Below are 15,840 nucleotides of genomic sequence, written 5' to 3'. Positions count from 1 at the left end.
TGTCACGCAATGGTCAAGAGTGCCCAAAGGCGGATCCTGGGCCAGTTTGATTCAAATCTCATAATGACTGAGGTGTCGTGGACTGCACTCTCACAAGTTTGTCAGATGCCACTAACTGGGAGGAGTGAGAATGCACTGAGGGTAGGATAGGAAAGCGAGGACAACAAATGGGGATTGGGCCAAAAGAACCTGATGAGGTTAACAAGGACACCATGACAGAGTCCTGCACTTAGACGGAAGAATCATCACTTTAAGACTAGCAACCCGATGGCAGGAAGCAGTTCGCAGAAAAGAGACTAGGGTTACCATGACGAGAAGCTGAATATCGAGTCAAAGTTGCCCTTGGTTACACAAGGTATGGCATTGGGCCTGTATAGTGGGGGCTTGGCCAGTAATCGAGGACATGACATTTTTTGCGGGCATCCATCCCTCCTCTATTCCTGACCGACTGAGTAGTGCCTCCACTGGAGTAACTGTGTTTCAGTTTCTGGCATCCACATACAAGAAGAAGTGAAAAATGGAAAGAGTCCCAGCAGAGAATACAAATTAAATTAGGGCAGGTGAACATGACTTGAGGAAGCTGGAGGAACTGGGATGTTTTAGTGCGCAAAAAAGAAGAGAGGGGGATTTTGATAGCTGCTCTTCACTACTGAAAGGGTTTCCAAAAGAGGATCGTATCTAGACTGCTTCATGGTACCTGAGTCCAGAACAAGGAGTAATGGCTCAAAGTGCACGTGGGACGGGTTAGGTTTGGATATAGGAAAAACTTTCATAGGAGGGTGGTAAGCACGGAATGGGGTTTACCGAGGGAGGGGCTGGACTCTTCTCAAGAGGTTCAGGTCAGGTGACAAAAGCCTGGCGGGATATTTAAGTTGGGAATAGTCGCTGCTTGAGCAGGGGTTGACTAGATGACCTCCTGAAGTCCCTTCCAACCCCTGATGATTTATTCTAATGATTCGAAGAGGCTATCACTGCACTGCAGCTATAAAGGAATTTATCGAGCCTGTTCTTGACACTCTAGTTCTGCTAAACTTGGGTCAGGAAGTTCCAGGGCAAAGACTGAGGTCTCCCATGTCTATTCTGGGTTAGCCTCGCATTCTATGAAGAGAACATTGAAACAAACTCCCCGCAAATGCACTGCCTATTGTCACAAGTGTAAAATGAATTTTAGAAAGAATCTCTACTAGGCTACCGATAATCACGAGTAACATCATATTTAAACGAAAAATTAATCACAGATTTAAAAATGTTAATTATTAAACAAGTATACCAATGTGAATATGGTATTTAACTATTTATGAGTGTTTTTTTTTTCTAACATTTCAAATATATTGATGAATTAAACAAACACGAATACGAATGTGTACAGTATTACAAATATTTGCACGTAAAATGAGAAACAAAGAACAGTATTTTTCAATTCCAACTCAATAAAGTCATAATGCATCTCTTTTATGTGAAACGTGCAACTTATTTTTAACCTACGTACTCAAAAACAAAACAATGTAAAACTTGAGAGCCTACAAGTCCACTCAGTCCTACTTCTTATTCAGTCAAAGGCTAAGACAAACAAGTGTGTTTATTTACAGGAGATAATGCTGCCAGCTTCTTATTTACAATGTCACCTGAAAGTGAGAACAGGAGTTTGCATGGTACTTTTGTAGCCAGCATTGCAAGGTATTTAAGTGCCAGATATGCTAAACATTCGTATGCCCCTTCATGCTTCAGCCACCATTCCAGAGGACATGCTGCCATGCTGATGATGCTCATTAAAAAAATAATGTGTTAACGAAATTTTGACTGAACTCCTTGGGGCAGAATAGTATGTCTTCCGCTCTGTTTTACCCGCATTCTGCCACCTATTTCATATTATAGCAAGCTATAACAGTGCCATGCGAACATCTGTTCTCACTTTAAGGTGACATTGTAAACAAGAAGTGAGCAGCATTATCGCCTGCAAATGTAAACAAACTTGTTTGTCTGAGTGACTGGTTGAACACGAAGTAGGACTGAGTGGACTTGTTGACTCTAAAGTTTTATACTGTTTTATTTTTGAATGCAGTTAGTTTTTGTACATAATTCTACATTTGTAAGTTCAATTTCATGATAAAGAGATTGCATTACAGTACTTGTATGAGGTGAATTGAAAAATACTATTTCTTTTGTTTTTTTACAGCACAAATATTTGTAATAAAAAATTAGTATAAAGTGAGCACTGTACACTTTGTATTCTGTGTTGTAATTGAAATCAATATATTTTCTACATTTTCAAACATCCAAAATATTTAAATAAATGGAATTCTATTATTGTTTCACAGTGAAATTAATAGCACAATTAATGTTTTTAATTGTGCAATTAATAACAATTTTTTTAAACTCTTGACAGCCCTAATTTCTACAAATCAGCAGCCTCACCATCTCACCTGTGAAACAGTCCTAAGAACTTTATTCATGTCTGTATGTATAATAATCTTTTAACCAAAATAACTCTATTTTCTTTTTAAGTAATAAATATTAGATTAGCTAATAAAAACTGGCTGTAAATATGTATTTGAGTGAGATCTGAAATATTCATTGATCTGATGGGTAATGTGGCTGATCTTTTGTGATTGGTAGAACTTTCTATATGGTGAATAAGGTCTTAAATAGCCCTCACTATATAGACTTGGCTGTCTGGGTGAGACCCAAAGGCTGGATTGCTTAAAAGAACCGTATTTTGGCTTCTTAGTAACCAGTAAGGTATTACAGAAGCTGTTTTGTTGCTTGCTTGGTGAATCTAATTATAAGAATAAACCACCAGTTTGGGGGATCATCTACCTTATTCTTTGCAGTTTGCTCTGGTTGAGTATTGTCAGTATAGCCCCTCCAGCGACCACGGTCACAGCTATATTTGCAGCATCGTCTGTGACAAAGCTACACACTTGACTTTTTCTTCAGTTTGTTACAGCTTGTATTGCTACTTCTTAAGTATTCTGCTGTATATGCATTTCCTGAAGTATCAATTGTTTCTGTGAGAGACACAACCTTATTGTCTGACGCCACACAAGCACGTATTACTGGATCGTTGTGTACATTGCTCATCAAGAGTCAGATAACAAATTTCCCATCAATGTTTCTGCACACTGTTCGATTTCCTTCTCATATACTGTATCCGCATCCTTCCTGCAATGTCTGCTCTGCCAGGTGGAGCACAGCCTGGTTGTAATGATTGAATCATATCAATGCAATGTTTGTTCTGAACAAGACAAAAGGAAAAATGTATTGCATAAATGAACTGAGCAACCATTTCGTCTATGGAGCTTTGCTGGAATGTGCTGGTCCTGATCACAAATGGAGCCACCATGCTTTTACTAGAGGATGAAGAAAGTCTTTTTTTTTTTTTTTTGACACTGGTAATTTACTGTCTGACACATGTTTAGTTGTAGCACTGCCGATGGTACCAGCTGATGACTCTAAAGTTGTAGACATTGTAAATGATGGACATTTATAACCCCTCCTGTCTAAACTGGACCCTGAAACAAAAGGGTCAAAAAGTCACTCACTCACTATTACTCAGTGCACTGTTGTTTTTTTTAAATGGGATTGTAAATGAAAGATTCCTCCTACTGAAGCTGTTTGTGCCACAGTTGAAATGATATAATTTATCTGAAACCCATTTTCATAGGGAAAATTAATAAATCATAAGAATTACCTAATTTTTTTGAACCTTTACCTCTAGTAACATATCAAACAGCTTGGGAAAAAAATGTAATACCAAAATTCATAAATGCCTAATAAAACTTTACTTTTAAACAGGTAAACTTCACCTAGGATGCTTAATTATACTGAGCAATAAAAGATCACTTCAGAAGTTCAGTAGTAACAGTAAAAATGTAATTGATAAATACTCCCACAACAAACTAACATACCAATTATATTCCAAACACAAATATATTGAAATTCATAAGCAATTAATCCACTCAAAACACAAATGTAGGACAATAATCTAAGCAAGCATTTACTAACATAGTAAACCATGGCAGGCAGTCTAAGAATGGTACAAAAATAAGTTTACTAACCAGCTGATACAGTTTGGCCAGACAAGTCCATATCAGCTTCAGAGTCATTGCCTTCTGAGTGACCCTTTCTTAATGTTGTTTCCTTTTGACAACCAGGCTTTGCGTTTCCTTGTTGCATTGTTTACATTTGACTCCTGTTCCCTTTTTACCCAGAGGTAAAGGAATTTCTTGAAAATATTCCCAGATAGGTTTTTTTTAATGAGCTGAAGCCATGGCAGTGTTTTCCCCCTCCAGTTTCCAGGTGTTGAAATCAACCCAAGAGGCTGCACTCAGATGAATATTGTCCCTTAGTAAGTTTCCATGGTGGGTGGAGTCGTAAATCTTCATAATCTGAGAACTGAGCCCAACAAAACTCAGGGACGGAAAAGCTATAAAACAGGAGTATGAGACCCCCCCCCAGGTGGGTTCAGTGGATGATCTTGGTGAGATATATGATGGTGTCTCCTGGAGTCACAGGCTGGGTCTCAGCACCTGTGATGACTTTGTCTGTCTCTTAAACCCAGTAGCACAGCCCCATGTCCACCACAAGATCAGGCCCTTACCACAGCACATGACCTACTGTGCCATATTCATAAAGCTTGACCTCCAAAATTCGATGTTTATCCCTCAATTTTTTCTTGATATAGAAAAGCAGTGGCTCATGGAATCAGCATATTTTTTTTTATTTTTAAGAAGAGATTATAATAAGTTTAGGCCTTAACATATTTTGTATTAAATTCAGATTTCATTGGAAAAGAAAAAATATTATAATTTAAACAACTAAATAAAAAAATTCAATTTAAAAAGTCTGATTTTTTTGTAAACCACTGTTTTTTATCCACCCTGGCAGGACACCTGCCACACTGCTGAGCCGATTCAGGAGTAGAGTATGAACCAGTAGAACAGCTTGTTGAAGAGCTTTTTGGTAAATACCAGGATCTTGATGAAAGTGCTAAGAGCGAGCTCTGAGCCCGCTGGGTGCTCTGACAAAGGACCTGCCCATCTTGAAAGGCATCGTCACTGGGTTGGAGACCCTATCCATGTCTCCAGAGATCAGGGAAATCATACTTCAAAACACTATACTGGGGATCAGTTAAAATTGATCTACAGAAAATCTAAAGATGACGGAAATGCAAAGTGAGTCATCCAACAGAACTTTCCATCTGCTCAGCCCAGAGCTGTCGCCTCCACACTAGCACAACCACACACACCAGAGAATCAACCCCAACCCTAGCTCTGCCTCTGCTTTCCAAAGCTCTCACGACCTCAAAGCCAGCAGCCCTCTGCTCTTACCACCTCTTCTGTACATTTTGGGAGCCAGACTCTCAGGAGGAGCCGGGCATGCCAAGGGATGCTATCTGCAGTGCAATCTTACCTGAAACAAAGCACAGTGCTTTCATGCACGAATAGTACAGCCAGTGTGGCCAACTCTCCCAAATTTATCACAGTCACAGGATTCTAGACCCTGCTGGAGCCAGTCTCACAATGACAGGAGAAGCTGCAGCCTTAACACATTTTAGCCAGCCCAGAGGAAATCCCCCTCTGAATGGCTGCTTCCCACTTCCCCACCTCCTGGGGAAGAACAGCCGATCATAGCTGCTGCAGGAGGCAGGAAAGGAAGAAAAACAGATGGCAGTGACATGGTCCCACTGCCCTAGTCTGCACTGTCCCTGCCTGGGTTGCTCCTTTCCATCTACACTGTCTCTTGGGGCACCCAGCACAGGGGCATCCTCACCTGCACAGGCTCCAGAACAGGCTCACTTAAATCCACCTTTTCGGCATAGGCCTGGAGCAATGCAAATAAGTCCTTCCACCTGATGGCTTCCTGTAGCTCCTTGCGCTGGGCAGCTGGGTTCCTAGAGCTCCTCTTGGCGTATTTCCTCTCGACATACTTGGAGATGATGAAATCTTTCCGAAGGGCCCTGGGGTGGTGCCAGCATGGGAAGAGAGTTAGAATTCACATGGGAATGCACAGGCCCTGTGCTCCTGATCCCGATCACTCCTGCTCCACTCTGGGCAAGGCAGGCATAGGCTCGAGGCAGCCACAAGGTGGGCAACCATCAGAGAGGCGGTGATTCCCCTCCTTGCCTGCTGCTGGTTCCTTCTTACCTCTGCCCCTCCTTTCCTCTTGCCTGGCCTCCACCCTCCTGCACCGCTCCCCAAATCATGATCCAGAAGCACTGCCAACTCTCGAGATATTTGGTGCTGTCTTAAACTGCAGCTGCTGCAGTCAAGTGATTATGTGAGAATCATGGTTTCTATCCTTCAAAAGTCAGTTTCTGGCCACTGGAAGCAATGTCCACATGTAAGCGAAAGGCCCACAAATCAGAAGGCAAAGGACATCATCATGGTTGATATGGAGAAAGTAAATAAGGAAGTGTTATTTACTCCCCATAACACAAGAACCCAATGAAATTAACGGGGAGGAGGTTTAAAACAAACAAAAGGAAGTATTTCTTCACACAACACAGAGTCAGTCTGTGGAACTCTTTGCCAGAGGATGTTGTGAAGGCCAAGACTATAACAGGGTTCAAAAAAAGAACTAGATAAGTTCATGGAGGATATGTACATCAATGGCTATTAGCCAGGATGGGCAGGGATGGTGTCCCTAGCCTCTGTTTGCCAGAAGCTAGGAATGGGTGACGGGGGATGGATCACTTGATGATTACCTGTTCTGTTCATGCCCTCTGGGGCACCTGGCATTGGCCACTGTCGGAAGCTAGGATACTTGGCTTGATGGACCTTTAGTCCGACCCAGTATGGCCGCTTTTATGATCTTATCAAATGTTATCATCTCGTGATATCTGGGCCTGACACATGATTTTGATGTGTCGAGTTAGCAATGCCGCCCTGCCTTGGAGGCACTCTGTAGATTTCTCCATATGGATTGCAATGCGCTACACTAAGGCATGGTGCTGTGAGGTGAAGGATGGGCAGGACAGGAGTTTAGGGAGGAGCAGAGCACCAGCATGGTGCACAAGAGCACATCAACCCCTGCTGCTGCCCTCTGAACAGGAGAGCTTCAGGGGCTTTCACCAGTGGCAAGCACTGCAGGTCACAGAATGCTGGAAGCTAGCGATGGAGACACCTGCTGGCCCTTCCAGCCTATCCTGGCCAGGGCAGGATTGTTCCTCAGGGCTTGTTTTCTAGCATTTTGTCCCATCTAGTTTTAAACATCAAAATCATGGGATTCCTGCCCTGTCCCCTGGGAGGCACTTGCATCACCTCATATAGCTCAGGGGGCACTTCCTGAGATGCAGCATCTCTTTTCTCTCTCTCAGTTTCCTCCCATTTCCCCAGGTTCTAGCCTCACAGATCAAACTTAGACCACCCCACGCCTAGTTGTGTGTGTCTCCCAGACAGTCTTGCTTTAGCCACATCCTGCAGATTGAGTTCTCTATTCTTTCCTTATAAAGCAGAGTCTCTCACTTCATGGCTGGTTCCATTGCTCTCAGGCCTTTGTCTATATCTTTCTGACAGGGCAATGCCCAGAGCTGGATGTAGTGTTTAGAGATTCATAGATGTTAAGGTCAGAGGGCCCATTAGCATCACCTAGTCTGACCTCCTGCAAACACAGACCAGAGAACCCACCCAGGAATTCCCAGATTCAGCCCAGAACTTGTGGTTGAGCTAGAGCAGAGCTTAGAAGTAGACTACCAGCCTTGACTTCAATGTCGAGGGAATCTCGAGAGGTGCCAGTGCAGCTGCCTCCCCGGTCTGTGATTGACACTATGCCACTCTACACCCCAGGGGAGCACCCTGTAACCCCCATATTTGTCATTTGTATATAATTGTGATATTGCATATAAAGCAGGCCATGTAAGATATCATGGGAAAGGTTATGATCTGCTGAAACCCCCTGTTTCATCTAAATATGTGTATCATTAATGCATATGAAGTAATGAGAATTGTGTTGCATGGTTGTCACTTAAATATGCCGCGGGTTTGGGAAGCGCCCAGATACTAGCTCCCCAAAGACAATAACCAGGGGGATAACCAACACCCAGGCAGGTGTCAAACAGACATTGTCCAGCAAGGGAGCTACAATACAATGACTCACTTGCATAAAGCCACACCAGGGGAATTGCTCAACCTTGCCTGGTGACTCAGCAATGCCCACCAGACATGCCTGGACTTGTGTTTGCCAAGCACATGGGACTAAGGGTATAAAACAGAACACAGTGGCCCCATGCTCAGTCTTTTCTCCTCCCCTCACCTATCCTGCAAGCAACAAGGATGCTCAGAAGATAGAAGATTTCAATAGAGGAGTCTGACCCAGGTTTAAGGGACAAACCTGTATATTGAGAACTGTAAGATTCAGTGGGGGTGAGAACATTGCTTGATCTAAATACTGTCTAGTGTGATAACAGTTAAGGTTGAGACTGAGTGTTTATATTTTATTTTCTTTTGGTAACCACTCTGACTTTTTGCCTATCACTTATAATCACTTACAATCTATCTTTCGTAGTCAATACATTTGTTTAACTGTTTCTCTTTACCAGTGAGTTTGCCTGAAGTGTTTGGTAAATGTGCTCAGGTTTACAAAGGCTGGTGTGTGTCCACTTTCCATTGATGAAGTGGTGAACCAATTAATAAATTTGCATTACTCAAGAAAGGGTCTTGAGCAGTGCAAGATGGTATATTCCTGAGGTACTAGGCTGAGAGCTGAGGGAATCTGGCTGGTACCTTTTCTCTCTGTGATTCGTGAGTGGCTCTGGGGGCATTCATGCAATCTAGCTGAGTACGGGGCTCCACATGCAGTTGTGCTGAGTGATAACAGCACCTGGAGGGGTTTGCTGTTTGTCACCAGTAAGGTATTGTGAGAGAAAACCCAGATTAGTCAGTTAAGGGGGCACAGCAGTCCCACAGTTCTAGGTTGCACCCCGGGGATCCTGTCACAGACACCTTTATCCAGGCAGCCCAGATTCCCTTGGGGTACCTCGGTGCGCTGGAAGCACAGTGGAATTTGCTGACTACACTCCAGCAGCTGTTTCTGTTCCCACCTGCTGTGGGGTTATTTGGTGTTATTTCTCCCTAGAAGTACAGTCTTGTATTTTTCCAAAATGAATCTCGCCTTGTTATTTCTACTGTGTGTTTACACTTCCTTTGTTGGATTTCTGCCCTCACTCATGCTGGACCTGATCCCTCTTTGGGCTGCACCTGGCACTGGCATTTACACCTGTGCACAGTGGCTGTAAAATTCTGCCATTTCAACTCAGTAGCATCCACTGCCCACCATGCCCTGGGGCACATGACCTACTGTGCCCTGGGGCAATGGGGGGCTGGGCCCATAGTCTGATCTGAAATGTAACTGAGGTGAAGGTCGTTACTGAAGAGTTGGCACCCAAGGGTATGCCCCTGCCCATGACACCTTCCCACGCTGAGGAGTGTTTTCCAGTGCACTCAGCATTGGTCTAACTGCTCTCATTGACACCCAGGGAAATCTACCAGTAACATTAAAGGGAACCGAGCACCCACGCTCCAGGCAGCTTTGGAAATCTCAGCCCTGAGGTCACATCCCCTCCTGCTTGAAATGCCCAGAGCAGTCTGGGGACTTCTCCAGAAAGAAATGCTGGCCGGCTCCCTCATTCCATGACTAAGCATTGCTGAGAAGTGGGTGAGGGTGCATCTGACCCTCCTACCCCGGAGGAACCCGGGCATCTGTTCCAAGAAAATTGGGAGGGCGATAGGGAATATACAGTGCATTTCAAATAGGTGCAGAAGATAGGCTAAGCAACCCAATGCTCCTCAGCTAATACCCCAAAGCTCTGTCTGGAGATGTTTGTCTTGGCTCCAGGCTCCTGAGAAACTACTTACATATCACTGCCAGCTGTGGGCTTCAGCAAAGGGCTGGGGAGGTTGGCTTCCAGAATGTCGTTAAAGCCAGAATTGCCAATGTTCTTAGCCAGCTGCAAAACAAACAAGCATGAAACAAGTTGGCGCAACAGCACCATGCAGCACCATGCTGAGAGCTGGGAGCTGGGAGCGCATGCCAGGGGGGGAGGGTGCTGGAGGGTAGAGCCTAAAGGCAGGGGCCAGGTAGAAATGTAAGCTTGCTTTGAGGCTCTGGCCCATGTTGTAACTAGCTCCTGTCTGTGCAATGCACTATCCAAGGTGCAGGCAACAGCAGAGCAAGGGGACGCCCTCAGGGCACGCCCATGGGTGGCAGTGGAGTGGGGTGACGCCCTGAGGGAGCCCAGGTGGTGGCAGAACAAGGAGGGGCACCCTGAGGGAGCATAAGTGGCAGCAGAGCAGGGAGGGGCACTTTGAGGGAGCGCATATGGGCAGCAGAGGATTGGGGGGACTCCCTGAGGAAGTGTGCATGGGCGGCAGCGGAGTGGGGACGCCCTGAAGGAGCACGCACATAGACCGCAGTGGAGTGGGTGGGCGCCCTGAGGGAGCGTGCGTGGGCGGCAGTGGAGAGGGTGGGCACCCTGAGGGAGTGCACATGTGGGCAGCAGCGGCAGCAGAGTGGGTGGGCACCCTGAGGAAGCATGCACGTGGGCAGTGGTGGCAGTAGAGCGGGTGGGAGCCCTGAGGGAGCACACGTGGGCAGCACTGGAGGGGGTACACCCTGAGGGAGCATGCGCGTGGGCGGCAGCAGGGTGGGGGGGTGCCCTGAAGGAGCTCAGGAGGCAGTGACGGAGCAGAGGGACACTCTGAGAGTGCATGCGTGGGCAGCAGCAGAGCACAGGGGTTACCCTGAGGGAGTGCAGGAGGCAGCAGTAGAGCAGGGGGGTACTCTGAGGGAGCACACGTAGGCAGCAGCAGAGGGGGACACCCTGAGGGAGCACACGCGTGGGCGGCAGCAGGGCAGGGGGGTGCCCTGAAGGAGCACAGGAGGCAGTTGCGGAGCTGGGGGGCACTCTGAGGAAGCACGTGTGGGCAGCAGCAGAGCACAGGGGTTGCCCTGAGGGAGCGAAGGAGGGGCACTCTGAGGGAGCACATGTGGGCAGTGGCAGAGTGGGAGGGGCACTCTGAGGGAGCACACGTGGTCAGCAGCAGAGTGGGGTGGTTGCCTTGAGGAAGTGCAGGAAGCAGCGGGGCAGGGAGGGGCGCTCTGAGGGAGCACACGTGGGCAGTTCCCTACCAGGAGCTCGGAGGTTGCAAGCTTGTCCAGAGATAGTGACTGGATGCGGGAGTGGTGCACGCCCATCTCCCGGTGAATCCCTGAGCACTCGATGCAGATCAGGATGCCCAGGTTAATAGAGAGCCAGGTTGGGTCTGTTGGGGAGACAGAGCATTGCTCTGGTTAGCACCACCATCCTGCCAGAGGTGCTGGGCAGTCACAGGCATAGGGTTGGGTGGGCAAGGCACCTTGTCAACCACTCAGTCTAACCCCGACCCCATGCCTACAGTGGGGCACCTGAGTAGGTAGTGGAAATGTAGAAGGGAGAGGAGGAGCAGGCGAGACAGACTGGGACAGAGACAGGAAAGGAAGGAGAGTGGAAGAGAAGCTAAACTGGGAATGAAGGTACATGGACAGTGAGAGCCAGATTCCCCTTCCCAGACCAAGTGCACTTTACTGAGAGAGTCCTTGCTGGGCCTAGAACTGTCATAGTTCCTCTGCTTTCCTCCATGCAGCCTCAGGTGCCTCTGAGGGAATGGCTAGAGCACAGTGCTCTCTGGAAGTCTCAAGCTGGTTGGTGCAGATCAGAGCAGCCCCCAGGATGCTTTAGTCTGTGCCAGGGGCCAGGCAGAGAATCAGGGAGGCATAACTGGACAGAACAGAGAATCTGGGCTGTAGAAAAAAATGTGAGAACAGGAAGGGGAAGTGCCATGGGGTCCAAGGAGCCACTGGCCACTTGACTTTACATGATCGACTGGGTGGAGGATGGCAAAGGGGGCTGTTTATGGAAAACACAAAAATAATTTGAAAATATCCCAGCTTTGGATGGGGGTGGGAGGAGAGTGGGGAGCCCCTTTCCCCCACTTGGATGCTGTCATCCCCCTAGAGTTTGTGGATGGGAGCTGACAGGTCTGCTGGGTGCCTTGCCACGCTGTTGCTGTGGGTTGTGCATGCTGCGTGCAGTGGCACTCTTAGCAGGTATACACTTAAAATGGAACATCTGCACTGGTGCAGCTGTGCTGCTGTAGCAATTTGGTGAAGATGCTCTTTCCCTGATGGCCCATGGAACTGCACTCTCAATCGCTGCTGGTAGCGATGGGGCTGCCCCTGGGGGTCTGGGAAGGGGAGCATAAATGCACTGATTTTAAAGGTCTCTCTAGAAGGAGTTTCCAGGCCACTGCTTCTTCCTCCAGCTCCCTCACTGGAGCGAGAGGTTGGTGTCTTGTCCTCGCAGGTCCACGTTCGTGTGCTAGTGCTCCAGCTTAGGTGCAACTCACACAAATGCTTGGTATGGATGTTGCTTTGGGCAGGGACCTGCCTTGCTATTTGCTCTGTCTGTAAAGGGCCCTGCCCCCTCTGGAGCTAGCTCCCTAGCAACAAAACTCAAAGAAAGAACCTGACTTAGTAAGTCACACACGGACATGCCAGCCGCCAGTGCCTGGACAGGTCTGAGCTCTCAGGCCCGGGGGCAGAGAGCAGTGTGGGCTAGTGACTAGAGCACAGGACTGACTTTATGCCAGACTAACACTAACTGGCTGGATGACCTTGACCAAGTCATTCTCCTCTCTGTGCCTCCATTCCCCCTGGGTAAGAGGCAAATGCTGATGGAGTTTGTAGGCTGCTGCCAGAGCAGAGGTGATCGCGCTGCCAGTGCTCCAGTACAAGGCAGTTCCTGGGGTTTCTTGCTCGACATCCCACCTTTAATACTCACAGATTCCAAGGCCTCATCTAATCTGTCCTCCTGCATACACAGGCCAGAGAACTCCAAATAATCCCTGTCTTCATTCAAAACTTGCCAGGGATGGACAGGGCTGGTGCAAGGAAGTTTCGCACCCTAGGTGAAACTTCCACCTTGCACCCCCTCCCCCAGCTAACCCCGCCCCCACCACGACAGCTAACCTCTCTCCCCTCCGTCCCTCCATGGCAACTAACCCTGCCTGGGGAGACATCCCCCCTTTTGCCCCCTCTCCCCCCCGGCAGCTAACCCTGCCTGGGGATACCTCCTGCGGAAACTAAGCCTGCCTGAGTAGCCCGCCCCAGCTCACCTCGGCTCGGCCTCCTCCACTGAGCACGTCGGCGCTGCTCTAATTCTTTTCCCTGCCCAGGCTTGCGGCGCTGATTGGAGGAGACTTAGAGCTGGGCTGTGTGCTCAGCGGAGGAGGTAGAGCGGAGGTGAGCTGGGGCAGGGAGCGGTTCCCCTGTGCGCCCCCCCCCCCATTATTGCGGGCAACCCTCTCCACATGTCTCCCCCACCCAGCTCACCTCCACCTCCTCGCCTGAGGGGGCTTTTAGGCACCCCCAACCACTAGGCACCCTAGGCGGCCACCTAGTTTGCCTAAATGGTTGCACCGGCCCTGGGGATGGAGAAGTCACCACTGCGTCTAGCTTCAACTTCCAGCCACTGGAGTGTTAGACCTTCTCTGCTAGACTGAGAAGCCCACTGGCAAATATTTGTTCCCCACATAGGTACTTCTAGACTAATCACATCCCCCCTTACCTTAACCTTCTCTTTGTTAATCTAAATAGAGTGAGCTCCTTGAGTCTATCACTATGAGGCAGGTTTCTAATCTTTTAAATATTTGCGTGGCTCTTCTCTGAACCCTCACCAATTTATCAGCATCCTTCTTGGACTGTGGGCACCAGAAGCGGACCTAGGATTCCAGCAGCATAAGGCAAGAGTGGGAGGAACCAAAAGGCGGGAGGGAGGCGGACTAGAGGCATTGATTTGTGAGATGCAAAGAGCTCAGCTAAGTGATGGGTGAGGGGACACAGTCTCCTCTCACCGAGCAGTTTCACAGCAAGATCCTTCCATTGATTCTGGGGGCAGGGGTCCAAGAACTTGAGGGCAGATCCATGGTCCCCCTCCCTCAAGGCTGTAATTCAGGGAAAGCTCTATGTGAGGCTCCTGCTAAACTGGGTACTTCTGCAGGAGGAAGAAGTGCAGGGCATTTTCCCAGGGAGTTATGGAAATCCCCTGAATGGTGCTGGTGAGGGGGATGGGAGCAGTGGTGTGCTGGCTGGGATGGGAGTAAGGTGCTCAGAGGCTCCCTACCACCCATGGCTCCAGCATCCCCATCCTGTGAGTGGAGTACAGGGCTGCAGAGGGGCTAGCGGCTGCGTTTGGGATGGCTGCTGGCTTGGCTGGAGTATAGTCACCGCACCACTGTGCTAGGTGCTGACTGTGCAGCGGCTCTAGGGTGCCTGTGCCTGTCCCTGTCCCGTCCCCCATGACTACGCTCACCTGGTGCTGAGCAGTCGCAGCACACACTGTTCCCTGGCATGCACTTGATTTCCTCGATGATGGCCCTGGTCAGCCCCTCCATGCTGCTTTCTCGACTGCCATGCACCCGGCTGAATGCCACATTCAGAGCCTCCTCCTTACTGTTGCTGAGAACAGAAATCCAGCTGCAAGGAGGAGGAAGCTGCTGTCAGAGGGGCTCCTGTTCCATGTCAGCCAGGGGGTAGGGGCTCTGTACTCTGGTGCATGGGGGAGCAGAGGCGAGGACTAGGCATGAGCCATTGCTTCCCTGCTGTGCCGTCGCCCCTGCATGCTCAAGGCTAACATGGGAAGGGTGATGGGGCAGTGGAGACCTCGAGTTCTGCACATGCACGTTGCTCTGAAGAGGGACTCTACCCCCTGGCCTCACCCTGGCACTTGGCAGGAGCCCCGGAGTGGCTGCAGAGCAGCATCTCAGGGCTGCAGCGGTGGACATTGTGCTTTCAGACCTGCCCAGCACCTTTTGCCTTGCACCAACACTTGCCTGGGGCTGGCCAAAGCATTGGCAAGTCCTTTTTCACTACAGGCCTGTGCAGACTCAGAGAAGGAAGTAGGACGGGCTCAGAGCAGGCTCCTCCCCACTCCTCATTACTGGCAGGAACTTGGTAGTGAAGGCCAGTGAACTCAGACAGGCCACTGTTGCCTTCTGGCTGCTGCATTTCCCTGCAGGGCAGACAGAGGCAGCCCAACAGAGAAGGCCACTTTTCAGCCTCCACATCCACAGCTGGAGATGGGCAACAGAAGGAGGCTGGAGGCAGTAGAGCTTTGCAGGCAAGTCCCACTGCACCGGCTGGTGCTAGGGCCAGGCAACATGGAGGCTGCTGGCTCTCCTGCTCCACACACAGGCCCGGGAGCCAGGGGCCGTTGAATTCCAGCCATGGCCTTGGGCAAATCAGGCATCAGCAGCCTCTGCCTCAGCCTGGCTATGCTGATGCCCTCCCTCCTGCAGGGGAGAGGACACAGGGCTCCAGCTTGCAGCAGAGGAGTGAGATGGCCCAATGAGGTGGCTCCCATTGAGCAGCTCTCAAGGCTGGTACTTGTCCCCCGCAAGGAGCCATTCTGTTCCCAACTCAGCGCAGTCCCTGCTCCTGCCCCTGTACTTACGCGGTGCATTCCTGCTCGTCCTCCGCCAGGAAGTGGTATGTGCGGTTATCTGAGATACACAGAACCATTTTGTGTTTAGACCTGAAACAAACCAGCACACAGAGGGCACCAACGCCACCCAGAGCCAGCTCTCTGCACTCCCCAGGTGAGGGGTGTGTGGCACAGTCCAGCACACAGAGAGGGCCCGCTCCTACGCCATTCACTCGCTTAGCCTCTGCAGCCAATGTGCAAGGGTTAGCACCCTGCCTATCCCACACGAAGGTGGTGCCAGTGGGGCCAGGTGCAAGAGCTCTGGACCACATGCCCATAAGCTGCAAGTATCTGAAGCTGTGAAAGTGCTGCATCACTGAGCT

The 15,840-nt window shown here is 49.2% G+C and overlaps 1 protein-coding gene across 1 annotated transcript in view; it reads right to left on the bottom strand.

Annotated features, from left to right (window-relative positions):
* The window catches only part of LOC116816900 (arf-GAP with SH3 domain, ANK repeat and PH domain-containing protein 2-like), a 114,000-nt gene that overhangs the window by 37,551 nt on the left and 60,609 nt on the right, over positions 1-15,840 (bottom strand). The window contains exons 13-17 of the mRNA XM_032766532.2: positions 15,488-15,536; positions 14,348-14,511; positions 11,128-11,261; positions 9,855-9,946; positions 5,773-5,959 (exon numbers count right to left, since the gene is read on the bottom strand). Of these exons, the coding sequence (XP_032622423.1) occupies positions 5,773-5,959; positions 9,855-9,946; positions 11,128-11,261; positions 14,348-14,511; positions 15,488-15,536 (626 nt within the window). The remainder of the gene's footprint in view (positions 1-5,772; positions 5,960-9,854; positions 9,947-11,127; positions 11,262-14,347; positions 14,512-15,487; positions 15,537-15,840) is intronic.

The sequence above is a fragment of the Chelonoidis abingdonii genome, chromosome 14, assembly GCF_003597395.2.
Source record: "Chelonoidis abingdonii isolate Lonesome George chromosome 14, CheloAbing_2.0, whole genome shotgun sequence".
In the NCBI taxonomy this organism is placed as follows: domain Eukaryota; kingdom Metazoa; phylum Chordata; order Testudines; family Testudinidae; genus Chelonoidis; species Chelonoidis abingdonii.
This window is presented reverse-complemented; position numbering and strand designations above follow the sequence as displayed.